Here is a 27955-nt window from a genome sequence, read left to right as displayed (position 1 = left end):
TAAGAGATCAGTCATGAGGGGCTGAAGGGTTGGGTCATCAGGGAAGAGGGGGAAAAAGGAGTGGCTAAGAGAAATGGGGAAGAGAAATGGCCACTGATAGTGGCCATTTACCCACATTTGCACTTTATGAGCACACTGTGAGTTCTGCTGCAAAATTAACTCTGATGGCTTCTCAGACTTGTCTCCCCATAAAGAAGCCAGACTCACTGCCTACACTGGTGCTAGCTTTTGAGAAGTTTCTATGAAGGGCTCTATTTGCAGCATCCATTCTGAATGGAAATGCTCTCATGGGCCCCAGTAAAAGCTTTGGAGGACATGGTAGCTCTGATGAGTTGATCGAAAGCTCATTTATCCCCTACCAATCAGGAGTTTAGTGCTTAATGAAATACTCATGTTTGCCTCCCTGTCTGGTAGGACAGCATGACAGGGAGAGCACAAGATAGAGAACACTGATCAAAATGCAATCAATTAGCCTAATCCAGAAAATATGGGAATCATATGTTCAGTGGGTACACTCTGTCATGATGTCCTTGTACTCCTCCTTGTACTCAGCAAGGCTCTGTAGGCCAGGAAGTGAAATCTCTTCTGAATAACTTTGTCAAAGGCCCTCTGTGCCAAGCACAAATAACTAATCTGTTGGCCCCTTTCCCTCTATTTGAGCATATTTTCTGGCAAACTGCCTTATGATTTCAGGGCAACAGTGTTCCACACCATTTGCAGATGGTGGACTTCAGCACATTTGAGCCAGCCACCTGACAATGAACTTTCCTATCACTGCAGGACTGGTTGCAGGAGTCAGGAATATCCAGACTTTGCAAGCAGATTGCAGTGCTTATGGACATGAGGATAAAGCCCATCATGCTGCTGGGCAGGCTCCAATTGTTTGTGCAGAGTGACTCCTTATCCTGAAGTGGTGGAGTCACTGTCCATTCGCCCGCTGCAGAATGCAAAGCAGTCCCTCAGGTGTATGCACAGAATCACAGAATCACAGAATAGTAGGGGTTGGAAGGGACCTCTGTGGGTCATCTAGTCCAACCCCCCTGCTGAAGCAGGGTCACCTACAGTAGGCTGCACAGGATCTTGTCCAGGCGGGTCTTGAATATCTCCAGAGAAGGAGACTCCACAACCTCCCTGGGCAGCCTGTTCCAGGGCTCCATCACCCTCAGAGGGAAGAAGTTCTTCCTCATGTTCAGACGGAACTTCCTGTGCCTCAGTTTGTGCCCATTGCCTCTTGTCCTGTCACTGGGCACCACTGAAAAGAGCTTGGCCCCATCCTCCTGACACCCACCCTTCAGATATTTGTAGGCATTTATAAGGTCCCCTCGCAGCCTTCTCTTCTTCAGGCTGAACAAGCCCAGTTCCCTCAACCTCTCCTCGTAGGGGAGATGCTCCAGTCCCCTCACCATCCTCGTAGCCCTCCGCTGGACTCTCTCCAGTAGCTCTTCATCTTTCTTGAAGTGGGGAGCCCAGAACTGGACACAGTACTCCAGATGAGGCCTCACCAGGGCAGTGTAGAGGGGAAGGAGAACCTCCCTCGTCCTGCTGGCCACACTCTTCTTGATGCACCCCAGGATCCCATTGGCTTTCTTGGCAGCCAGGGCACACTGCTGGCTCATGGTTAACCTGTCGTCCACCAGGACACCCAGGTCCCTCTCCGCAGAGCTGCTCTCCAGCAGGTCCACCCCAAGCCTGTACTGGTGCATGAGGTTGTTCCTCCCCAGGTGCAGGACCCTGCACTTGCCCTTGTTGAACCTCATCAGGTTCCTCTCTGCCCAGCTTTCCAGCCTATCCAGGTCACGCTGAATGGCAGCACAGCCTTCCGGTGTGTCTACCACACCTCCCAGTTTGGTGTCGTCAGCAAACTTGCTGAGGGTACATTCTAACTCTTCATCCAGGTCGTTGATGAAGAAGTTAAACAAGACTGGGCCCAGTACTGACCCCTGAGGGACACCACTTGTCACCAGCCTCCAACTAGACTCAGCGCCGCTGATGACAACCCTCTGAGTTCTGCCATTCAGCCAGTTCTCTATCCACTTCACCGACCACTCATCCAGCCCACACTTCCTCAGCTTCCCTAGGAGGACATCATGGGAGACTGTGTCGAAAGCCTTGCTGAAGTCTAGGTAGACAACATCCACGGCTCTCCCTTCATCTACCCAGCCAGTCATGTCATCGTAGAAAGCTATCAGATTGGTCAGGCATGATTTCCCCTTGGTGAATCCATGCTGACTACTCCTGATAACCTTCTTTTCTTCCACTTGCTTCATGATGGCATCCAGGATAAGCTGCTCCATCACCTTTCCCGGGATGGAGGTGAGGCTGACCGGCCTGTAGTTCCCTGGGTCCTCCTTCTTGCCCTTTTTGAAGATTGGAGTGACATTGGCCTTTCTCCAGTCCTCGGGCACCTCTCCTGTCCTGTATGCACATCTCCCTCTCCATTCCTCTGTTCGCTGGGGAAGAGACTTGTATTTGGTAGGCTCTGCTATAGAAGTAAATCTAGGTGTTAAATGGCAGAGGTCTTCTGTTCTAAACAGAATAGCCTCCGCTTGTCTGGAGTGAGGGAGAGGCCTGCAGTCCCAGACTCTGTCCTGGTCACTGAGATCCACTGTGTCACATCCCACTGTGTCCAAGTTGGTTCTTCAAAGTCTGATCCCATCCAAACCAATAGCAGCAGCAGCAGAAGTTGCAGCAAGAGGCATCATGTGTACGTGATGAAGTTGCAAAGCGGAGGCTGAAGGACAGTGTCTGGCTGAAGCCCTGTTTATATGGTCACAGGCTACATGTGAGGCCAGTGAGTCAAAGTGGAACACATGCTGTGGGGATTTGTATTACGGGGAGGCAGAGCCAGAGGGTAGTTCTTGTGCTGTTGTTCTTACCTGCTCACTCAGTGTATGCTCAGGGAGTATGGGCACAACCTGTCTCCTCAAAAGGTCCACAAACTGGAATAGTGTGTGCAGCCCATGTCGCGTGACCCAGGCAAACAAAATGCACTCTGACATGCCTAACAAAGATGTAATTAGAATATGTGTTTTCCCAGTGTAGTCATCGACAACAGAAGCAGAGAAAAAGAAATTGTAAGTTAAAATAGCCTCTGCATGCTGTATATTTCTACTACTTTTTTCAAGGTGGAAAATGTTACAATAAAGACTCATAACTACAAGTGGTGAGAATGTATTACTACATGTGTGTGTCTGTGTGTGTTTGCTTGTGAGAAACAAACTGAGTTGTATTCAACATCTAATTACTCAAATATTTTAGTGCCATAATAAGATATATCAGTAGGAATTTGTGTGAATCAGGCAAAAAGAAGAAAATGTGCTAAGGGTTTAAGATGTAATCTTGGCTGACACAGAGTAGGTGACATTCCTTTTTCTCCCCTGTCCTGTGTTACAGATTTTCTGCTGGTAAAGGGAGTCTTTTAAAGGAGGTCCTCCTGTGTCATAGCCAAAACTGGTCACCTCTAATGCATAAAATTGAAACCCGCTTACGTTTGTATGGCAAAAAATACAAAAGCAAAAATTATAGCACACCAAAAACCTAATAGTAAAAGCATACATTTTACAAGTCTTAAATACTCTACATTTAAGTAGGAAAAGGAAGGAATTAATGTAGAATCTTAATGAAACTAATAGAAAAATATAATTAGTTCTTCATTTTCTAAGGTATGCACAAAGATTCTGAATCTCTAATTTTAGGAAACTTTTTATCTTTAAATATGTCTTTACTTGGGCCTAGATTCAGCAAAATGTTTAAATACAGACATGAAATTATTTGTATGCTAACTGCCCTTGATTCGACTGGGTCACAGAGGAGCAAAGTGCTCACCAAAGACACTGTTTATGGAAAGGACTTGGGAAACCATAACTTCCTGCATTGCATAAACTTCCTGAGTCAAAAAACTAGAAACTGAGACAGGTTTGGCTCTTGTTCCTTCAGTACACAAGGTCTGTTAATGCACGGCAGTTGGCACAGAAAGACTGACTCAAATGGAGGCACAGTATGGGGCCATTATAACTGCTTCTCGTATAAGTGCAGGAGCTGGAGGGATGATGGAGTAACCCTGGAAGGAGGACCTGCACTGCTAGGACTCCCGGCCAGCTGCAGCACAGAGGCAGCCTGAGACTGGCTGTCATTATCTGAGAAGCAAGTGTTGGTTTGGCTGAAAAAAGAGACATCCATATTCTGGAAAGTTCCCTTCCTACTGTTCTGTGAGCCCTGTGTAGCTTTGCCAGCAGGAGCTGTGCAGACTCAGAAATTCCTCCTCTTTTTCTTTTGTTTAACTACAGCAAGAATTAAAGTAGATTCAAAGGGGAACAACCTGCAAAACTGTCAAATCCATGTGAAACCGACAACCTGGCAGATGACTAGCCTTAGCTGTAGTTACAGTAGATCCCATGGTATGCTGTTGGAAATCAGGTTATTAATTCTTACTGTCTTGGCCAAAATCCAACATACTTTATTATTTTCTGCTTCCTTCAAGCTCTTCTCTGCATTTTCAATAACATATTGAAGTTTTCTTCATCTCTGAGCCTAAGCTTGTGTACTGTTGCTTGCATGATGCCCCAGGAGATGATAAACTGATAGCAAGCAGCATGTTTCAAATGTTCATACCTGTGGGTAAGACCTACCCCTCTGAGCTCCTATACAGGGCTTAAATACAAGTGCTGTACTTTTACTCTACGAAAGCAGAAGGAGCTGTAAGAGGTTAAAGCTGAAATGGTGTTAGCGAGTCTCCACAGCGTGGACAAAAAAGGATACCATGCAAGCAGAATTTTCTTCTGACTCAGCCTACGGAGTTGACTTAGCTCGCAAAAAAACATGCATTACAACATGTTAAGAAGTACAGCAAAGCCCATTTCTGCATTCTTGGGTGCTTCTTCTACGTCCAAAGGGCAAACTTGCTTCAACATAACCCATTGTTTGCTTTGGAATCTCAAAGATTAAAGGTGTCTATAAGTGTCAGTAATTCTCATGGTTATTGTTAAATATTTCCTTTTATTATCTGTATAATACCAGTTAGAGATTAGAAAAAACAAGGTGAGTTCTCAAGTGCACCCTCACCATTTCCTGTCTGTGAGCACAAGAATGTTCCGTGCGTGAGGAGACTCCGACTCACACGTCCCAGGAGAGCGGCCTGACCACCAGACTGCAGGCTGTTTTGAAGGCAGGCACTCTCCACCCTTCCTATTGAAACTGTGCCATGCTGCAGAAAATAATTTAAGTTCATTGGGCCAGAGAGAGAGAATAGGAGTCACAGAGAGCAGAGAAAGCGTAAGAGAAAGCATGACTGTACTGGTTAAGGCACCCATCTGGCAGAGAGAGCCTTAGATTCCCTTCTCAGCTTTCAGGACTGTTTCTTAAACATTTTATATAAATAGTCACTGGATAAAATACAGAAACAGATGTTTTGGATACCATGCTCAGAGGTGCCTAATTTTTCCCATGCTCTATACAGGAAATCTAGACACAGAACAAGAGATCCTGCACTCTACTCTAGGAACCCCATACCTTTCACTTTGGCACTGCGGGGCTGAAGTTCTGGGTAACTAATTCCCGTATTGGACCTGATCCTCAGGCTGTCACCTCAAAAATCTGTTTCAGAGATGCACTTTCTCCGTCACATTTCCCTTACCAGTGTATTTGGTACTGACTATTTTTTTTATTCCTTCGTACAAGTGCTCCATTATTCCTTTGGCTCTTCCAACAGCTTTAAAAGCTTCAAAAATCAGGTCAGACTTTATCTTTGACTAGGGTACATTTTTTATTTTATGTTTGACCTGCTAGAGAGTGCAGCCATTTTCTCACTACAGAAGCTCGACTATGCCTATTTTCAGATAACAAGCTAGATTGGAGGATTGGAGCTGTTTTTCTAATAAAAAATGTTTGCAATACAGTTTGGTGTTTTATGCATTTCTCCAAAAGACTGCCTGGATTGGAATAAATGCACAGCTTCCAGATAAAGTTTTGGTTTATATTTGGAGAAAAACTGACTTTCGAATGTGTTTGAGGAAAATAATGGGAGTTTTTTTTCTTTTTTTTCTTTTTTTTTTAATCAGAACATTTTCAATACGATTGGCTTTTTCGAGAGTTCAGTTTCTGGCCTAAACTTTTACAGTTTTCAGTGATTTCCTTAAACCTGACCAGTTCAGCATTCAGATAGGGAGCACTAGGAATGGACATACATTTAGTTCTTTGTGACCAGAGGTGTGAAGGACATTTGGAAGCGGGCTATGGCAGCAACACATGAGTTGCAGGACAGCAATGAGAGCCAGAAGTGAAGACCTGATTTCAAATATAGTGTCTTATTTAAGAAATGAGGTTTTATTTCTGACAAATCGAGGAATGGATTAAATAAAAAAGAGTATTTATAATTTGAATTGTGTGTCAGTAGGGTTGGATTGTATGCTTAGAGGTCAGCCTCTGTCAGATCTCTAAATACCTTTGACAGTCCTGTTTTTAACACAGGAAAAACAGTGTGGGCCAGTGTTGTGAATTACCATGGTTTCACCTGCTTTCTGGTGGACAACTCTTGTGTGTCTGACAGGTTTATAGACAAGAAGGCTTCTGGGTGGGATTAGTAAATGGGAACAGACAACATGACCAAACGTTTCAACTTACAGGGATGTTTAATGGGGAATTTCAGTAGAAAATCCAAACTTTGGGACCTAGTTTTCTCAGTGAGCTTTGGGAAAAAGCATTCAGTGCCCGTCAGAATTACTATGCCCTGATACAGCTGCCTGAATGTGTACTGCCAGCCTAGAGCGGGGTTACTCTTTGCTGGCCCAGTGCTGTGAGGTGTCTTATCCCACTGTTTGTTTGAATGGTTCTAATGGTGGTCACAGATGTTTCATCCAGTCATAGAAACTGCAGCTGGGGCTGGGGTTTCAGGGAGCATTTCTGAGGTGGTGAGAAGAGCTACTATCACAGGAAGAATCAGCTATAGAAGAGGTTTCTTTAGTACCAGAGCAGTCGCTCTTTTGGCCAGGACACAGCATCTCATCTGGTCTCTGGACTTGCCAAGACAGAGAGGAAAGAATTTGACTTCAGTGGTTCAGAAATTATACAGGTGCCAGTATGTCCTTTCCAGTCCCTGTTCTGGAAGCAGCTCCTCCATCTCCAGTTACATATGAGCACTGTAACATGCTTTATTACTTTCTCAAGCTGCAGCTTATTTCCCAAGTTCATTTGTATCATTTTCCTGGATGGAACCTGGTTCCAATCGTAATAGTATGCTGGCTTTAGCCTCATTCAGCATTCAGCTTGAGAAGAAATTATAGGCATGGGCAGTGGAAGAGGACAGGATGGGGCCTTGTTTTGGTTACAAGATCTAGGCAAACAACTGGGTAGTTTTTTGAACATTTGTTCGATAAAAAGTATGACTAGGGGAAAGGCAACTCACAACAGATATGATTCCAGAGCTCTGAAATCCTGTCAGAGGGAAGGAAGGAAAGAAAAAGAGATATGTTTCCAGGTGCATTTCAAAGCCTCAATTATCACACATGGATGGTGAAACTTCAAATGGAGATTTGAACATGCCTGGGGTCAGGAATAAATGGCACTCAGGATATTTTTATTTTCCACTATATACAGGAATGCAAGAGAACCAACAGTTAACAGCTGTACCAGGAGGACAGAGTTTTGTGTTATTTCATCCCAAAATGCAGAAACAAACCATAATCTGAAGAAACACAGCCACTCTGGAGGAGGAGACAGTAGCTGTTCAACTACACAATAGATTAACGCCATAAAATAGCACACAGATCAAAAACCTCCCCTTATCCTGCGTAAACACAAACAGTTTAAGAACAGTTAAGTAGCTTTGAATTTTAGAGAAATACTAAATTTGATACTTGCAGATTTGCGGGAAATGTGCTGGGAACATTAAAAAGGTCAGATGTCCAACTGGTTAATTTTATTTCTCATTCAAAAGGGTCCACATCCAACAGCTTCAAGATTTTCACTGCAAGTTATGCATTTTAACAAGCCCTTCTGGATCCCAAGTTTCTGTTGGTCTTTTATCGAAGGGCTAACCAGAGTTTATGCTACTTAGCCTGTGAACCATAATAATAACAAATGAGGAAGATAGTCAGGATTTTTATAGCTTTATATTTAATTTGGGGAGTTTCTGGAAGGAGTCTGTAAGTAGGGACTGTTGCCCAGACCCCAGGCTTTGGCCAAGCAGTTCTTGGCAGGTCTCCAAGAGGGTGGTGAAAATGCAGCTTTACGCCATCCTTGCATCATCCTGGGGTTGTCTCCCTGCCAGCACGGTCCCTAGTGTAAACTGTAACACCAGCAGAGCTACCGTATTTTGCACTGGCTACCACTGGACCCAAGAAACTAGTGGGGTACTGGGGATCCATGAGAAATAGGCTTGGCTTAGCCATTTCTAAACTGTGTATCTGTCACAAGGACTCAGGAAAGGAAGAGCCATTGCAGTCCCTGTAGTGGCTGCAAAACAGCTGAGGCTTTGTCGTATCTGCACTGGCTGATGTGCAAGTAGCTGGCTGAGCTGCCTCGCAGACTCCATTGCTTTGATAATGTGGCAAAAAAGCAGCTTTCAGTGTCTGGTGGATCTAGCCCGTGTGTCTGCGTGTGCATATGCAGATATATGTGATGTCAGTGAGTGTCCCTGCTTGCTGTAAAGGTCACTTTGTCTAAGATTTTTCATTTGCTTCAGAATAAAGTAACCTCAAGAATGTAATGAAGGAAATGAGGTCTGAAATTTGTTTCCTAACATCCATGAATTGCGGCACCAAGCTAAGGGGAAAGCATTCAGATCTCTCCCTGCCCTCTTGGATAGGATTCTGTTCGTAGCTTTGCAATAATCAGCAGACATCAGTGTCTGCTACAACTGAATATTTTTGGTATCTAATTGGCACTTAGATACCAACATGACAGGAGCTTTAGAAATAGCTAAAGCAGATAAATATTGCTGCTTCTTTTCCTGTGTGTGTGTCTGTATCGTCTGTGTGAAGCTGTGTATTAATGTGAAAAATTCCCTGTTGATTTTAATGAGCTGCATCTCTGTGCAGAGAATTTGCTTCATTCAAAGCTGCAGTAATGTATAGAAGGGACAATTTTTTTTTCTTTCTGCTGTGAACATCTAGAACAAATTCGCGAAGTATTATTTGTGCAGAAACTGTGAATGCTCCCAGCTTGCAAATGAAGTCCAACCCTTTTTAATGTTTACAGTAAAACAGCTGTTCTCAGCGTTTCTCCCTGAGCCTCAGCTACTTCAGCTCTACCATACTCAGCCTTACATCATAGCAGCTGCAATAATAAGAGGCTGAAAGAGGTCAGAAACAGCCCGTCTTGCTAAACCACACCTTTGTTTAAAAGAGATTTTGGACTGTAAAATGTTTCAACTGCTGAATTTTTCAGCCTGACTGGACTCCATGCATGGGCTAGGTCTTCAAAGACCTAGCTCACCAAAAGCACACAGGCACTGCCAGCACAGAGTAAAGCAGAACACAGGCTCTTTATACATTTTCACGGGAAACTTTCTGTAGATCCAGACTGGGAAATGTTCCAAGGCTTCACAGAACTAAAGATAACAGTAATAAAAAAAAATGTACTAGAGCACACTGACTTTTAAAAGAAATTGCTGACCCTATTACATTTGTGTGGCAAAATCTTGGTAATTTGTGAAAGCAAGACTTTTCTAATTTACACTAATAAAAGTAAGATCACTACAGATTACTGAATTTTAGCAATTAGCAGGTATGTAAACAAACAACAGTCTAAGAAAAGAAAAAAGCATCAGCATGTATGTTGCTTTGAAGACTATAATTTCTTTGTAAATATTTATGATCGCTGAAATAATAAATGCTACTGGATATATTTTGTAAAAATAATTAGGTGTTAGCAGAATGTGCAATAGAGCATTCCCCTGCTCAGTCTTCTTTTCGGAAGAGAGAGGCCATCATTTTTCTGCTAGGTACAAAGCGTACAGTCTATTGAGCTTCTGCAGTGTCTACATTGTAGAAATACATGAATAAACAGGAATTTAAAGTGAATTTAAGAACATTTTAACATTAGATGTCCTACACGTGATTTACTGAACCCTTTTCTTCTCTTGAGTAGCTGTGGGAGATATGTGGGTTTTAGCACATAAGAGAAAATGTGTTCATTGGTGATTTATTACACTACCTAGGAATTGGATAAAATTTGTCATTTTTATTTTACTGAAAATTAAATTTGAAAATCAAAGTAAGAAGAAAATAGGATTTGTACAGTTGAAAAGTTTCCAAACAGATTTATACGTCCTTTATTCTATGTACAAGGGGTTATTTTAGCAGCATTTTCACAGTTAAAATCAAGTGCGAACATTACAGTCACATGCCAAATACTACCTGTGACACCTTTTAAATTCATGGTAACTAAGGAACAGCAATCTTTTCTGGTCTTGCAGTTCACAGGGTGATGTCACAGACTGTTGGATGATGTCATAGATGTCCTAGACTATGGCAATAGGTTGGGGCAGAGGGGCTGTCACAGCCGGAACACTCAATGAGCTTAGCAGATTCCACAGTGTGATGCAATCAAAAGAACTTAGAAAGAAATCCCAAATGTGCTTTCCAGTACAAGAAAGAGAAAGAAGAAGAAAGCAATAGAAGCCAGACAGCAGAATTTGTAGATTCTATTGATACCAGTATTGTTAATTGATACAGATACTTTTAATACAGTGGGATTGCAGATTCCATTGATACAGATAGTTTAGGAAAGCCAGTGTATAGTGGAAATTACTGGGTCTAAATTGTAATAAATTGGACTATAGTTTCAGTTATGATTTTTAATGGTGGTGAGTTGTTTGCCTTGAAATAATTCCTTGAGATCCTAATGATGTCAGGGTGTAGTTGTATGAGGCATTGACCACCACAGTAAAATATATATCCTTTCCTGAAGAGTGTAGAGGCTAAATGTACAAGGACTAGACAAAGGGAATAATATGAGATAGAATATTCAAGGAAATTATTTAAAGTAACCATAGGTACATACGGTAGCCTCTGTGCTTTTATCACAAAAATCATGTAGTGTCTGAGGGAGAACAGCTGTACCTAATCTAACACTGAGTGCTTTTAAAAGATGCACAGATCAATGACATATAAACCTTTTGTGACTACACACCCAAACTAAATATTACTTAATGGTATGCACATTTCTTTGGGTTTCATTGGTGCATTCAAAGCATGATCAGTTTGTTTCTTCTGGCATAAGTGTCACCTGAACCCCTGAATAAAAATACCGCTTCTACTTTGTCATATAGAGAGAATATATTCTAACTTTCTCACTCCAGGCACAAATGTGTCTGTCACATTTGAAAAGGCAGCAGTTAAATACATGTTTCTGCTGTCAGAAATGCAGCAGTTAAAGCCTAAATAATATCTATAGGATTAAGATCCAAGTACTTTACAAGAAATCTAATGCAGTTATCTTTCTACATTTCCTCTCTATCCCCTGTCATGGACTATGAAAGATAATATAAGAAGTGCTCTAGTATGTATGCTTATGTCATTATCTCCATTTTCAGGTAAGTGGAGCAAACTGTTTCACCTTAGTAGATTTGTAGCAAAATAGAGCAGATTCCTCTATGCTAGACAAATGAAAAAAGCAGGATTCAGCCCAGAACAAGGGCAGAGGGGGAGAAATGGGAGGGTTTTTTAAAAAGAGTTTTCTGAATAATCAGGAAATCCAGTGAGACAAACAGAATGTGTGGAGAGCAAGCCAGAATTATCAAATTACCATGACAACCGTAGGCAAGAACCCAGAGAGAATCAGGTAAAGAAATTACAGTAGAATTACAGTTAACCTCACATTTATTTATTTAAAAGAAAAAAAAATCCCAAGCAGTCAGGAAGAAATATTTCCTTTGGCCTAGCTCGGTATGGTGCAAAGGCTTGTGAAATGCAGCCTTGTTTGCAATTTTGAAATTGCTTTGCATATATATACAAGTAGCTTTTATCTAGATGTGCGTATGCAGATTGTTTTAACCAGCAGGATTTGATGTCAGATACAAAACTCAGAATCACAGATGCCTTAATTTGTTTGAAAACAGAAACTAAAAGAGAATTCAGAAAAGGTAAAGGGTGGGTGTGTGTGCGTGTGTGTTTGTGTACACATATAATGTGTATTTCTGTGTTGTTTCTAAGACATTCTCCTTTGTATGTTTTTCAAATGACCACTTTCTTCGTTCAAACCTTTGCTTAACACATTCACAATCAAAAAGCTTTTAAACAGAGAATATAGTAAAAAATAAGTGAAACTAAAGTGAAGTGAAACTGAAATAAGTAAGAGTGGTGGTGCTTATTTACAAAAGCTACAGGTTAACCATCAAGTGGTTAACCAGATTTTCTGTCGAATTCGGGTTGAAATTCTGTTTGTTCCGTTTTAATGTGCCATTTCATATAATACCACTTACATATATTGGAAAGATACAATTCTGAAAGGCAGAGATCCACATTTAGAGAGGGAAGGGGGGAGTTTGTTCACGTGGGGATGGTTGATTTTTTTCCCAGTTTTAAACAAAGCCCTCAAAATGCTAACACTCTAGTATATAAACAAAATTCCCCCAATGCTTTCTCTTTCCGATTTTATGCCACTGTCTGAATGCTTACTGTGTTTTATGTGCACTCTGTAAACACAGATACATGCCCATATTGATCTTTTTAAACGCTGCCCTGAAGTTTGCTGCGTGGTCAGGGAGAGGAGTGATGCACTCCATTGTTCCCTGCTATGATGTCATGCTCAGACTTCGCCTTGGTTAGACAGAATTCAGCTTACTGAACTGCAGCAAAATGTCTTTAGGGAACCCAAATTTACTGTTGTAGCAGAGATGGAAATAAATAACACGTGAAAAAGAAGATGTAGGAAAAAGGGCATAAATTCTGGCTGAAGTATTTGCCACCTATATTCTTCTCTACACTTTTTCAGAAGTAATGTGCACACTCATTTATATACGCACTCCAACTGTGCATAGCTCGAGGGTGTGTTTATTTTAATGTTGGGAACTAGGACAAGATGAGATTCACTCTCAGGACTTGCATCGTCACTAAGATCTTTCAAACATGCAGTTTTATATCACACTGTTCGTTCTTCTTACTCACATTAACCACACACGGAGTCCACATAATGGGTCTAATCCTGCTAGGTATCCAGTGATGTTAATGAGAGCTAAAGGCATCAGGCATGTTACAGGATCCAGTGGTAAATGAATTCATTTCCACCAGCATCTAAACACCGTATGTGGGGATAGTGAGGGGAAGAAAGGGGACGGCCCTTTTAATTATGTTGGGAGATCCTGAACTGGAAGAGAAATCGGAAGGGACTGAATGGGGAGAAGGTGGTCTTTCCTCCTCCTCCCTCCCTTCCTCCCTCCTGGGCCTTAAGAAAACCCCAGGGGCCAGTCCTTCCCAAATAGGGACAGTTGGCAGGTATGTGTTAATCTTGTTTCCAGCCCTGTGGAGCAGCCACGAACAGAGGCTCACCCTGTCCTTTCAAACCAGCGCTTCCTGTCCTTCAAGAGTTAACCTTTTCTAGAACATTTATTTCACCATCTCAGGGAAAAAAAAAACCCTGCAGAGCTGAGAGGCTGCAGATCACAAGGCCATTCTGATAGCCTCCTGTCCCCATGGCAACAGCAACGGCATTTATCAGTTCCTTATGAGAGCAGGCACAGCAAATCTGCATTGCACATGGCAGCCTTCCAGCCTTTCAAATGAAAGAGCACTTTGAACTGCTGCCAAGTGTGGAAGGAGCAGAGCTGTCAGGACTGCTTAATGCTGGCAGTTTGTACTTGGGAGCCTTTCAGTTCCCAGAATCCTTCAGCCATGGCAGCCTGCCAGGTACTTAGCGGAAGCTAAAAACTAACCCCCAGACCATTCACTGCAGTGCACTCAAAATTTTCCACATGTACCATGTCACAAGTGCAGACTGTACAATGAAAGCAAACGCCTTCTGCTTGGGATTCTAATTTTATTAATAATCTAGGAAAAAGCAATCAGCGATTAGCTGGCTGACAGCAGTACAGTACAGCCACTGTTTATAACTCGGGGTGGGTATGTTACATGTGTATTTCATCCTTCAGAAACAGAAAGAGCTCCCACAAATCTGCATGCAATACCTGACCGTGGGGAGATCGGTGTGAGCTGAAGGGAGTGTGATTGTTTACAGTGGAGTATTTTTTAGGAATCATCATCAAATGCATAGCAATGAGATGTGGAATAGAAAAACAAGACGGTATTGCTGGCTGGTAAATATTTTCTGCCCTTACCCTCTGCATTTTGCTGACATTGTGAGAATCTCGGAAACTGGCTGATGAATGTAGCAGAGATACATGCTCTTGGTGGGTTTCCTTTCAATTGAGAGTTTTCATGTGAACTTTTTATTGTTTCACATTACCCGAAGCACAAGGGCTTCTACTGGCAGAGGAAACAAATTGGCACAGTTCTGCTTTTTTTTTTAATCTGCACTGAGATCAAGGGCAAGGGCTTCATTTTCCAGCACTAGTCATAAGCCTTTAGCACAAATAGAATGAAAATTGTCTGTCGCTCAGGCAGTTGGACAGGGTTCAGGAAAACTATGTCTGGCACTAATTCCAAAGGGAAGGTTTGGTTCAATGCAGCATCATTAATTTCAGTAAACTGTTTTCACTAGTCTACATCCCACTGTTCAAGAGCTGTTTATTATCTTTTACTAAATAATGTCTTTTGGAGTACAGAGTAATGAAAAATACCTTGTATCACTTACGTATGTATACTCTCACATGTATGTATACCTATGAATACAGTATATATCAATGTACTTGCATTTTTTTACTTTTCTGTTTTTTCTTAACAATTGCTTGTTTCTTACCTTCCTTTCCCATTACAAAACACATTTATAATGCCAAATCTAAAATAGTAAAAATAGCCCAGAAGGCGAAAGAGACAGAGAGAGAGAGAGATGAAAAAAACCCTGGAGCGAAGGCAATCTCCACAAATTTGTGACTTTCACCACAAAACAAGGAAATGTAGTGCCTCTTTTTCAGCTTGAAGCTCTTTGGCTGCTGCTTGAAGACTTGACTTAATTCACCCAGGCAGTAGTGTCTAAAAGTAATACACCAAGACAGTTAATTTTGGCACTTAGTCTCCCTTAGGAATTTTACCAACAGTCTTTGAAAAGAAATTAAATTATCTTTTTTTCCTCTCGGTTTCCCCCCATAGCTCATCTTGATATGTGCTAATAAAAGAAACTGCCTCCATCCTCCCCGTCCTATTCTCACCCTTATCCTGTGTCCATAACATCCTTCTTTCAATAACAATGTTAATCAGCATTTGTAACACGGTCTTGGAGAAAACGTGGTTTAGGTCTTTTCAGATGGCCTAGTTACAGAGGGAAAGGAGGTTATGCGCTGTGAAATAACTTAAGACAGTGCAGTTTCTTTTCCTTTCCCTTCTTTTCTTCCTTCCTTCCCTTCTCTTTCTTTCTTTTTGTCTTTCTTAATCTCCCACCTCCTTCCCACCTCCCCCATTTTTTGGAAAACACAGTAAAGTTTTGTTCAGTTCTCAAGTGTTATTAATCACTGGTGGAGGCCAAAAGCAGGGATATTTTTCTTGGCAGCACGTTTTGATAAACAATCTGTGTATGGGGTGAAGGGAGGGGGGAGCCTGTCTTGCTGGTAACTAAGCTAATGTTTGGCAGATTCTTAACTGTCACGAAAAGTGCAAGTGGCTCTCAGTGGGAATAGCCTTAAAAAATGTACCGATTCAGTTGATTCATTATTGTTGATTGTTTACTACGTCCACAGGATGTAAGATGAAAACAGTCCAGGGATAAAGTAAAAATAACAACAGCGGAGGACCCAGACTCTGCATATCCCAGCCTAAAACACACTACCCAGTCACTAGTCCCTTGTGGAGCAAGCAGAATTAATTATAGGTGTCTTATTTTGCACTGAAAGATTTGGCAAAGGTTAACGTGTGGAAATCTGGGCTCACGGGTGGGTTTTAAAACCATAAAGACAGCTGCAGGAAAATCGATTTGGGGCGGGTCTCAGAGAGGAGCTCTAACTGCTTTCCAGGGCAGAAAGGAGAGGTTGGTGGGGTTGGGGGGCTGCAGAGCTGCCTCGGCTGGACACGTGTGCTCAGTGGTGGCTGGACTGCAGGCAGGGCAGTCTCCGGCCCGGCTGTGCCCTGGGCTCCACACTTCAGCAGCGGTGTGGAAATAGGTCCGGTAAAACCAGAGGACACAACAGGCAACGTCCGTTAAGAAATGTGTCTGCGCTGCAGACCAAGGAGAAAAAGGAAAAAAGGAAGGAAGGAAGGAAGGAAGGAAGGAAGGAAGGAAGGAAGGAAGGAAGGAAGGAAGGAAGGAAGGAAGGAAGGAAGGAAGGAAGGAAGGAAGGAAGGGAGGGAGGGAGGGAGGGAGGGAGGGAGGGAGGGAGGGAGGGAGGGTTCCTAGCGGGAAAGCGATAGGCTCTGTATGTCAGCAAGGCTCTCTACCTGAAGAATGGTAAAAAAACAGAATTATGATGAGATGAGAACTGAGATGATAACAGAAACACGTAATTACGCTCCTGTTCTTTGTAACTAGGTGTTTTGACACTTCCTGGCAGCTCCTAGTGGAAGACAATGTTGTTTAACTTTTAATTTGACAAAATTCTGCAACTCCTTCATGAAGTGTTTGGATTTGCTGAACACACTGTGTTTACCACCCAGTGCTCTGTTCACTGATAATCTCTGCATTGTTTTGAAGCCAGTAATTTGATTGTGACAGATTTTATTTTATTTGCTGTACTGAGGTAAATCCATGTAAATCACACTCTCAGGAGTGCGCTGCTGTTTTGACCACTGAGGAAAGAACCATTCCATAGGTGAGCGCCTGCAGAAGAACCAGCTGCTGTGACTGCCGCACTGATCAGTGCCAAAACTTCGTAAAGTGAGCAGGAAAGAGTTAAACGTATTCCCAGGCTGTGAGCATTTAGAGCCAGACCAGACCGTTCATTCCCAAGCTGCTGAGAGCATGGGCTTCTAATTATTACTACTTGCAAACTTTGGGGCTGTCATATATTCTGCATAATTAACACTGGACTGCTGATCGATAATCAACTGTACTCCTCTCGCATCCAGATCAACCGCAATCCCTGTATTTGGGGAGTTCATGCACAGGCATGGCACAGAGCAGAGCCTGGCACACCTGAGGCACAGCCAAGCACCTGGGTTTTGCTGCTTCTTCCTTCATGGTGCGTTGCACCCTCTGCCTCCTGGACCTGCTGGTGGCACTAAGAAAGGTGCTGGCTGGCAACCGCACGCCGTGGTCTGTATGATCGTTTTGATTCCTTCATTTAAAACAAAGCTTCACCTGCCGTTTTAATGTTACACAGATGTAGGTGTGCGTGCACGTGTGCGTTTGCAATTCCAAATAAAGAGGTAATGGGAATAAAGGGAAAGGGATTATCGGATGGCAGTATTTATCTCAGCACTGAAAGGAAGGAGTTAGTAGGTTTCACTTCTTATAGCAAAAATTGTACTCCTTGTCCCTTGGGACCACTGGCAGGTCATAAACTTTGGGCAATCTCCGCAGAATCCCTAATGCTGCATCCAAAGTGCTGACTCGCGTTCCTGCGCAAAAAGCAGCAGCTGGGTAGCAATTGTTTGCAGCCACGGCTCAGTCCCTCCTTGCGCTCCCCTCCCTCTTATTAAACAAGCTAGTGTCTGGAGGGGTTCTTAACGCTATTTTTTGTTTGCTCACTTCTTTCTTTCAGTTAGCCAGATCAGGCACCTGAATGGCTTCATTGTTTGGGCTTCCTCTTTTCCTCCTCCAAACGTAATTTTAATTCCTGGATTATTTCAGAGCTAAATAAACACCAGACGTGTTTAGTATAAATCCAGCAAGACCAATCTGGATGGCTCCTGCCCCGCTATTCGCATGGCAAAGGAGAGGAAAGGCGGAAGGTGAGCCGGAAAGCACGCTGCTACCCTCGCAGGGACAGCGCTGCCGTAGATTGGAGCTTTGTTACATCGCCACCATTCAATCTGTTTTCCCCTACCAGATTAGATTGATACTGACAACTCGTTCCCTGTGAAGGTGCCATAGCGTGGCATTTATTTGCATGTACATTGCAGTTCTCTTCATCAATCAGCTTTGCAGAGATCACCGCTGCGGCTGACCATATTTTTGCTATGCTGACACTTCATCCTTAAGTGCTGCTTGCGTAATGGTACAGTACGTGCCCACGACCAAAGTTTAAATCAAAGTTTAATCATTACGGAAAAACAAACATATTTCCGCGACTGTGTATCCTGCAAGTAAAAGTAAAGGCAGTTTGGTCGGGTCACAGATGCTAATCTCTGCTCTTTTTCTATTCACAAACTATAAAGGGAGTTGACAGCACCTGTAAATGTTTTTCTGAGGCTAGATTATATCTAAGGTGATTATTATTTACGCCCACTATAAAGACTGCTCTTGTGAGCCAAGAAGTCTGTTCCTGTGAGGTGAGTGTTACCAAAAAAGGGCTTTCTTGCAGGAGGATTCAGCAGAGCGAGGAGCCAGGGTGAGGGGCGGTTCAAACACACAGAGTGCCTTGTCATGTGTTGGGTTTGTATAACCCGGGACTGAAATACAGTGGGGATGTGCTGCAGTTCTGCATTCCCAGACACTCGGGATGAGGGGGAAAGCCTCAGCGCTCTCAACCTGAGTTTTTTAAGCAGGGGCTGACCTTTTCCCACAGCCCAGTTCTGATTCTCATATGAAGATCAACACGGGGCAGAAAAAGGATAGGAAAGGAGTTGACCTTCCAGTATGAATCAGAGCGAACACATGCGTGTTTAGTCAAGTAAAGTTGTATTAACATAGAAATCCCACAGCCATCACTAAATCCCTGTGGCTGGAGGCAAAGACTTTGACTTTGACCAGCTTTCATCTGCCTTACTGGAAGCTCGCTTCTGTGAAGCCTCTAGAACGTCCACGGTTTAGGTGTGAAATCTCTTAAGTGTGAAATCCACTCTCCTTGAGCGCATCTTCTTCAGCCAATTTGCATATAGGAGACACATAATTCAAAGACTTCCCTAGCTCCACTCGCTGCTTCTGCAAGCTTCCCCTGAAAAAGAGTCGTTTTGCCAGGACTGATTTTCTTACTGTATTTTATCTGCTCCTATCATTGCTGAAACTTCAGCATATGCATTTCATTAAGCCCTCCCTGTGAAATAATTCTGCTCACATACATCTCAAATGCGTTCACCAGCTTTATAGATTATAACCAGACACATATAAAATGTTTGAGACAACTGGAAATGGAAATGAGACGCACTGGCGATATGAAAGGAATTATTTAAAGCAGCAACTTTTTGTCGTGTGAGTTTTGAAACGTTATGAACCGAAGGAGCCTCCCGGGCTCGGTGCCGCATCGCTGCTGGGCGGGCGTGCGTGTGTACGCGTGTAGCGAGCCCTGGCACCGCGCCGCAGAAACCCCGGGGCCCTGTACAGCACGGGGAGCAAACCCCAAGTGGACGGGGCTGCCGGCGATTCCCGCACCGAAGGCACCAGGAAGGGGTGCGACAGCAGGACACTCGCCCCGCAGAGCCCGGCCGCGTGCGAGCCCGCCCGCGCTGCGCACCGCCGCCCCGCTCGGCCCCGCCGCCGCCATGCCGGGGCTCGGGACGCCGACACCCGTGTGGGCGCCGGCAGAAGCAGCCGCCGGCTGCCAGCGCGAACGCGGGGTACGCGCAGCCCCTCCCGGCGGGACCCGGGCGCGGGAGAAGGCAGGCGTCGGGGCTTTTCTATTTTTCCTTATTTTATTTTGTTTTGTTTTCCTCCCAGGGAAATGAACGCTCGGCTTATTTGCATGGGCCGAAGTTGTCTGGAGTAATTTGCCTGTTAGCAGTGTTATGCAAATGTCAGCAAGCTATTTAAAGGGGGAAACAGAGAAAAGCGCCGTGTGCTCTCCCCGCGCCGGGGAAACCCTGCGTCCCTGTGCATTAGCGAGGTGAGATCACGGCGGTTACTCACCTGCCCGGCCTCCCCTACACCCCGGGCAGCGCGCAGCGCGCTCCCCAGCCCAGCCCAGCCGCTCGGCAAACATGGCCGATCCAAACAAATCAGAAGTGGAAGAGCTGCTGATGCAGTGGCGGGCTCACAGAAACTGTGTCATTCTGTCACCGGGATCGCTGGAAGAGAAACACGACATCGGATATTAAGGCGGGATCCCCCCCCCCCGCTCCCCCCGTTTGCCTCGGCAGCCGAGCGCACGGGAATCCCACCGGCAGCCAGGGCGGCGGGGGCGCCGCGCCGCCCTCACGGGGGCACCGCGGGGCGACCCGCGGCTTCGCAAAACCCGAACACGAGACATTTCAGCTTAGACAGCCCAGCCAGGAAAAGGCACACGCACCCCCACGCACCCCCCTCGGCGGGCGCGCGCTTCCCGGCCGCGGCGGCGCGGGGCGGAGGGCGAGGGCGCGATCTGCCGTCCGAGTTTCCAAACATAGCCGGCAGCGCGGGCCGCCCGCGCGCCCCGCCGCGCCCCGGCTGCCGGCCGCGCAGGGGAGGGCGCGGGCAGGGCGCCGGGCATGCGCGCCCCGCGCAACAAGTGGGCTCCGCGCCGGCGGGGGGGTGGCGGGGAGCGCGGGGCGGGCGCTCGGCGGTGACGCGCGGCCCCGCCCGGTGCAGCCGAGACGGGAGCGCGGCGCGGAGGAGGGGAGGGGCGGCGCGGCGGGGGGGGAGCGCGGCGCGGCGCGGCGGAGGGGGCGCGCAGGCAGACGCGGCGGCGCGCAGCACCCCGCGCTCGGACTGCGAGCAGCGGCGAGGATGTGAGTGAGGAGCAGGCGGCGCCGCTCGCCACGCTGCTGCCGCCGCTGCCGCTCCCGGGCCGCTCCCTCTCCGCCGCCGCAGCCGGGACCGGACCGAGCAGCTCCGCGCGGGAGCCCCTCCGTCGCTGGCGGCGGTGGATCGGCGCGTTAGCGAAGCGCGAGTTTGCGAGGCAGCCGCGGCGGGTGGAAGGTGACACCCCCCCCCCCCCGTCTTCTTCCGTGCACCTCCGCCTCCTCCCGGAGGAGGAGCAGCAGCAGCGGAGAGCCAGAGAGCGCAGGGAAGCAGAAGCGGCTAGAAGGCGACCCCCGCCCATCCCCCCCGGAGGAGCGCTAGAAGCTGTTCCCACCCCGCCGGGGCAGCGAGCAGCGGCAGGACCGGGGTGGAAGCAGCCGTGTCCGGCGGCAGGAGCGAGCTAAAAGCAGACGATCCCCCTGCTGCAAGGGGCACCGGGATCAGGTACGGAGAGCCGCCCACCCCGCAGCCCGGGGGGGAAGACCGAGCCAGCCCCTCACCCCGGCGGCAGCGGCACCAGCTCCCCGGCCAGCAGCGCCATGTCCGCCGCGCAGGTGTCGTCGTCCCGGAGACAGTCATGCTACCTGTGCGACCTGCCCCGCATGCCCTGGGCCATGATCTGGGACTTCACGGAGCCCGTCTGCCGGGGCTGCGTCAACTACGAGGGCGCCGACCGCATCGAGTTCGTGATCGAGACGGCCCGGCAGCTGAAGCGGGCGCACGGCTGCTTCCAGGACGGCCGCTCCCCGGGCCCCCCGCCGCCGGTCGGCGTCAAGGCAGTGCCGCTCTCCGCTAAGGAAGCGGCGGCGGCGGCGGCCCAGCAGCAGCTCAACCATGTGGACGCCTCCTCCAAGGCAGCCTCGGCGGGGCTGACCCAGTCCAGCCTGGACCGCTACGGGCTCAGCGCCGCCGCCGCCGCCGCCGCCGCCGCGGCCGAGCAGCGCAGCCGCTTCGAGTACCCACCGCCGCCGGGCGGCCTGGGCGGCAGCCACGGCGCTCGCCTGCCCAACGGGCTGGGGGGGCCCAACGGCTTCCCCAAGCCGCCTGAGGACGGGCCGCCGGAGCTGAACCGCCAGAGCCCCAACTCCTCCTCCTCCTCCTCTTCCTCCTCCCGCCGCGGGGCGCACGGCGGGCTGGTGTCCGGCCTGCCCCCGGGGGCCGCCGGCGCCCAGATGAACGTGCCCCCCAACCTGCTGCCGCAGACCTTGCTGAACGGGCCGGCCGCCTCCGGCGTGGCGCTGCCCCCGCCGCACGGGGGCCTGAGCGGGCGCGGCGGCGGGGGCCCCCCGGCGCCCTCCGCCTCCTCCCAGGGGGGCGCCTGCGGCGGCGGCGCCGGGGGAGGCGGCGGCTCGTCCGCCGAGGCCTGCGGCAAGCGGCCGGGCTCGGTGTCCAGCAGCGACCAGGAGCGGGAGCTGAAGGAGAAGCAGCGCAACGCGGAGGCGCTGGCCGAGCTCAGCGAGAGCTTGCGGAACCGGGCCGAGGAGTGGGCCAGCAAGCCCAAGATCGTGCGGGACACGCTGCTCACTCTGGCCGGCTGCACCCCCTACGAGGTGCGCTTCAAAAAGGATCACGCCCTGCTGGGCCGCGTCTTCGCCTTCGACGCCGTCTCCAAGCCGGGCATGGACTATGAGCTGAAGCTCTTCATCGAGTACCCCAGCGGCTCCGGCACCGTCTTCTCCAGCGCTTCCGGTGTGGCCAAGCAGATGTACCAGGACTGCATGAAGGACTTCGGCCGCGGCCTCTCCTCGGGATTCAAGTACCTGGAGTACGAGAAGAAGCACGGCTCCGGCGACTGGCGGCTCCTGGGGGACCTGCTGCCCGAGTCCGTGCGCTTCTTCAAGGAGCTGGTGGGCGCCGACATGCTGCCGCAGCCCTACCTGGACGCCAGCTGCCCCATGCTGCCCACGGCGCTGGTGAGTCTCCCGCGGCCGGGGGCCGGGGCCGGCGGGGCGCAGGGCACGGCCGCCGCCTCCAGGGGACCCGGCGGCGGCGGTGGCGGCGGCGGCGGGGCCATGCGCAAGAGGAAGGCCTCTCCCGAGCCCTCGGACTCGGCCGAGGGGGCTCTGAAGCTCAGCGACGAGCAGCAGCGGCAGCAGTGGATGGCCAGCCAGAGCGAAGCGCTCAAGCTCACCATGTCGGCCGGGGGCTTCGGGGCGGTGCACGGCGGGGGCCCCCCGCCGCCGCCGCCGCCGCCCCTCGGGCCTCACTCCAACCGGACCACGCCGCCCGAGTCCGCCCCCCAGAACGGACAGTCCCCCATGGCCGCGCTCATGTCGGTGGCCGACACGCTGGGCAATGCCCACTCGCCCAAGGACGGCAGCTCGGTGCACTCCACCACGTCCACCCGCAGGAACAGCAGCAGCCCCGTGTCGCCGGCCTCGGTGCCGGGCCAGCGCCGCCTGGCCTCCCGCAACGGGGACATGAACCTGCAAGTGGCCCCTCCTCCCCCCAGCGCCCACCCCGCCATGGACCAAGTGCACCCCCAAAACATTCCGGACTCCCCCATGGCCAACAGCGGGCCCCTGTGCTGCACCATTTGCCACGAACGCTTGGAGGACACCCACTTTGTTCAGTGCCCCTCTGTGCCCAGCCACAAGTTCTGCTTCCCTTGTTCCAGAGAGAGCATCAAGGCCCAAGGGGCGACTGGCGAAGTCTACTGCCCGAGCGGAGAGAAATGCCCCCTAGTCGGTTCCAATGTGCCTTGGGCGTTCATGCAGGGCGAGATCGCGACCATTTTAGCTGGGGACGTTAAAGTGAAAAAGGAGAGAGACCCTTGAGTAGGAAATCCAATCCCTTCAGACTCCTGAAGATGTAGAATTGTGAATATAACAAACTGCAAAAGTTAGTCTTATGTATAGACATTATTTTCGTCGTATGTTTCTATATTTTGAAACAAAGGTATGTACTCTTCTTCATTTGAAGGATAGAGCTGGTTTTTGTTAAACAGAATATAATATTGTTTGGTTACTACATAATACCTGTTCTCATTTCTTTGGCAGTGTGTTGGCTAGGTACAAAGTTAATAGCCCTTAGCGATTACCTGCTGCTGGTGTGTATTTTTGTAAATGTATGCACTTCTCTGAAAGAAGAAGAAAAACACAAAAGACAAAAAAAAATTTTTTTTTTTTTTTTGCCAAGGCCAGTGTTGATGCCTAAAAAATTGCTACAAAAATGGTGACAGCTTATGTTTTACAAGCCCTGAGTGTTAGTCTTTCACTTTTTTTTTTCGTTTTTGTTTTTTTGTTTGCAAAACGGTGGGGTGGCTCTGGGGGGAGGGTGTTTTTTGTTGCAAGTTTGTAAGGAAAATGTTTCAGTTTGTTTCTATTGATCTGAACGTTTTTAATCTTCATGTGTTTTTTGTTTTTGCTTTTATTGATGCACGGATGCTTTTGAACAGTAGAGCAAAATGCTGTACATGAAAAACATGCTCTGTTTGTCCTTTATACATTTCTGTAGTTAACAGAACACTGTAATGTGCCTTGGAGCTTAGTAAATTGTAATAAATTCAATTGATATTAATACTTCCCGAGTAGCAAGTTTTATTTTTCTGAGAGCTCAGGCAGCATGTGCAAGCCATGCTGCGTTTTTAAAAGTCTCCGTTATACCAAGAGCGTGCAGTTCGCTGTGGTAATTGTGGCACTTGTATGCCCATTTTCACATATATGTAGTAAGATGGTGATGTTGATAGTGTTATCAAACTTATCTAAGTCTTGGCACTGTGCCTATTTACATTTCACCTTTAATGTTGCAGTAACAGTTGCTGACTAAGCATTTTCTATTTACTGTTTCTGCATCTCATTTCCTCCTCCCTTCTCCCCCCCCAGCTCTCCAGCTGCAAGCAGTGTTTGCAATACAGGATGCATCCATTGCCTGCGCAATTTAACAAGGCTTGAGACTTGAAACGAAGCCGTCTTTCACAAAAAAGACCCAGCATGACGTGATTAATAATTTTAGTTGATTTTAAGAGCGGTTGATGACGCTTGACATTAGCCCTAGACTCTTCATAAGGCAGGACTGTAGTTGAGCACAGCACGAAAAAGGGTAGCGGGAAATAACAGCTTCTGCAGTTGGTGTGGCAGCTGGTGGGGAGCTACCCCATTTTGGCAATGGCTGCATAACTGAGTTGGTGAGCAGTTCAGGAGCTGTGTTGTGTTTTCAGGTGAGGAAGCTTTCCTAAAGCACTGAAGTGAAACGCTTTCCTTTTGGCAACAATGACATGTGATTCTTTGTATAATTAACTATTTTATGTGACATTGGCATTTTATGGAGACTGGGGAGCAGTGTAATACCTGTTAGGTGATCAACAGGCAGAGTAAATACACAGGCCTCACACTAGCTGGAAAATGCAAACAAACCTAATGTGAACTTTGTCCTTTCCAGTGAGGCAAACGGAGGAAAGACAGAAAACCCGAAACAAAAACAGCAGCACTGCAGAAATCTGTTGCAATTTGACCAGCAGAACAGAGAGCTGTTCCAAATGCAACAGTGTCGTAGGTTGTGAGCTCTGAGTTTTATTGAATATTAAGGATCCCCACCCCCCAAAACCTCAGAACTGTATAAAGAGGTACTTTTTAAAAAGTGTGAATGGCGTTTGGTATCTGCTTGCTCTTAATGAGACATTTTTCATTTCTGTTCCTGGTGGAAAGGATGTTAGGAGCCTTGAGACTGTATGCTGGGTGTGCATACAGATCTTTGCTCTCTTGTGAAGGTACATACGCTGGCTATTTTGTGCGGCGGGGGAGTGTGTTTTGATGTTCAGTCTTTGGCATCACTCTATCTGTGATTTCGGACAATGACTTCGTGTACACACATTCTTTTTTTTCTGCCAAGTGATACACTGGTGCTTAAAAATCTCAGACATGTTGTTCTTATGTAATGATTTGAGGGAATAATGCAGAAAAAGAATGCTTCGAGTTAACTATTAGATATAAACTATATATTTTGGGTTCATTATTGGGTACAACCTATATGGTTTTTTAGAGGATATGTTTGTACTGATCCTATTTTCAATTATTTCTAAGCATGCAGTTCCCACACAGCAGTTTATTTCTAAATCAAGAGACAGGGGGATTAACATTGTGAGCTCATAACTGGCAGAGGAAAATAATTGTACATATGGATGAAATTCGAGTTTAAACCTAACAAGGGGAGAAGTAATATTCCTGTGTGAATTGCAACTGCCTTGAAAAGAGAAAAACTACTGGCTATTCAACATTTAATTATGTCACACAAGCGTGAATACCCTGATTTATGTAAACAGAGCCACTCCTGTAATCTTGGAATCAGTCATCAGTAGTTGGAGTTAGAAAGAGCCCCGTTTGGTGGATTTCTTTAATTGCAGAGCATTCTTGAAAAGCTCTTACCAGTCAGAATTTTGGAAGCATATGCCCACGTATGAGACTCATCAGTGTGATTTTTAGCAGGCAAAGGAAAGGTAAGGGGCAGTAGACATAGGTGGAAAATAAGCTTGAAGTGAATTGTAATACTGCAGTTAATTAAAGTTAACCGTAGCTACAGGGCATTTGTTGTATGGAGGTTTTTTGTAACCATGTGACCTTTTCTTTTACTCTGGCTCATTAAGCAGCCAGTCTGGGCATATTAGCCAGCATTTCTTTGAACCCGTTCCATAGGTTTTTCTCTTTCTGAAGATGTCCACAGCTGACAAACAAGCTGTAACCTTTTTTTCGAGGAGGAGAAGGGAGCTGCTGAGCGAGTCTCACGTACAGAGATTCAGCTGACTTCTGCATTTTACAGTAATGCTCCCCCTCCCCATATTTGCCAGTTATTTAAGGTAAAGCCGAATGTTTGCTTGAATAAATTGTGTAAGTGAATTTATTTGTCCAGGTGGTCATTTGTTGTGCTCTCATTCCTTCTTGCAATGGGGAAGTATTTAAATGGTTTATTTTCCCAAGGAGGGTTGTTTTGTTGTTTTTTTTCCAGTTAGATTATTCTTGACATTTCTTTTAATAGCCTTGTAGCCTATTTTCTAAGAAATGGGTTAGAACATGTGTGTCACTGGATGTTTGTTTTTCAAGCGTTGGCAGCTCTGTGTGAGTTGGAGATGGAAGTGTTTGTGCAGTGAAGGGATGCTATGTCCGTTTGGGGAAATACTACACAGTTCCATCAGGAGCTCAAGTTTACCGATGCTAACTGGTGTCATTTAGTACAAACCTGGTTACCTTTTCTATTTGCTTAGCAGTGTTGTGCATATGAGCACGCTCTTCCCATCTCCTTTAACATTTGAGCTCCAAACTAGTCAGGACTAACATTGTTTTGAAACTGCAATGTTTTCAAATAGGCTGGCTGCCAGCATACCTTTGCAGAGCTGCAGCAGTCACTGGAGAAAGGGTTGTCTTTGCTTCTTTACACGTCTTGCAAACTGAGTTTTTCTTCCCCTCAAGGGAAGGGGCTTTGTCTCCTCAGAGCTCTCAGGTTCCCAGCTTACTATGCAGCAGTCGTTTTGCAGCTTCCCTCTTCCCTAGGTTTTGCCATTTTCTTTTTTTGTGGTATGCAGCCTTTCTCCATTCGTAGTAGGATGGCTTGTGTTGTGCATTAGCAGCCTTTTTCTCTGCCAAAGCGACACATCCTGTAGGTTTGCAGGAGAGTACTGAACTGTCACTGTAATGCTGACTCTTGTAAGGCTATTCTTGAAGCAGAACAGCTTCCCCGTTGGCGTCCAGCCATCAGAATTCATTGCAGCATGCATTTTCTACCCAAAACATAGCTCTGTACCTCCATGGTTGTCCTTCCAACCATCCCCTGGAAGACGCAGAGGGCACGGTTACACCCTCCTGTGTAGAAACAGGCACTGCTGGGTTTATTTTCAAAGTGTCAGCAAACCGCGTACTGAGCTTTTGTTGTTTCGGCCCCTGCCTTAAGACCTGTAATGCAGACTGGGAAGAGGAATGCCTCTGCTGATGGGGTGATGTGAAAAGAACTGCGGACAAGGTCTTCTCCCTGGTGTGTGTCTTAAAAGAAGGATTAGGTGTGTCTGCACTGAGCGAGGCTACTGCTGGGCTGCTCTGAGCCAGCCCAACATCTCCCGCTCCACGTGTTCGCCACAGGGCAGCCCAGCCCCGCGCGGCCGGCCCGGACTGGGAGGCTCTGCGGGAACCCAGCTCTTCTCCCTGGGAACGGGCTCGCCTACCTCCGCGAGAACAAA

The 27955-nt window shown here is 47.1% G+C and overlaps 1 protein-coding gene and 1 long non-coding RNA gene across 2 annotated transcripts; one reads left to right on the top strand and one right to left on the bottom strand.

Moving 5' to 3' along the window:
- Positions 1 to 18802: 18802 nt before the first annotated feature.
- LOC142361888 (uncharacterized) lies at positions 18803 to 20492 on the bottom strand. Its single transcript, XR_012764497.1, has 3 exons — positions 20363 to 20492; positions 19984 to 20141; positions 18803 to 19075 (listed from the first exon to the last, which is right to left on the bottom strand). It is a non-coding gene; the product is annotated as an uncharacterized LOC142361888 (long non-coding RNA).
- Positions 20493 to 20712: 220 nt separating this feature from the next.
- On the top strand, positions 20713 to 24314 carry IRF2BPL (interferon regulatory factor 2 binding protein like). The gene has a single exon (XM_009939843.2). The coding sequence runs from the start codon at positions 21333 to 21335 to the stop codon at positions 23568 to 23570; it is 2238 nt and encodes a 745-aa protein (XP_009938145.2). The 5' UTR covers positions 20713 to 21332; the 3' UTR covers positions 23571 to 24314.
- The last annotated feature ends 3641 nt before the right edge of the window (positions 24315 to 27955 follow it).

Source organism: Opisthocomus hoazin, chromosome 7 (genome assembly GCF_030867145.1).
Source record: "Opisthocomus hoazin isolate bOpiHoa1 chromosome 7, bOpiHoa1.hap1, whole genome shotgun sequence".
Lineage (NCBI taxonomy): Eukaryota > Metazoa > Chordata > Aves > Opisthocomiformes > Opisthocomidae > Opisthocomus > Opisthocomus hoazin.
The sequence above is the reverse complement of the archived record's forward strand: the minus strand, read 5'-3'. Positions and strand labels throughout refer to the sequence as shown.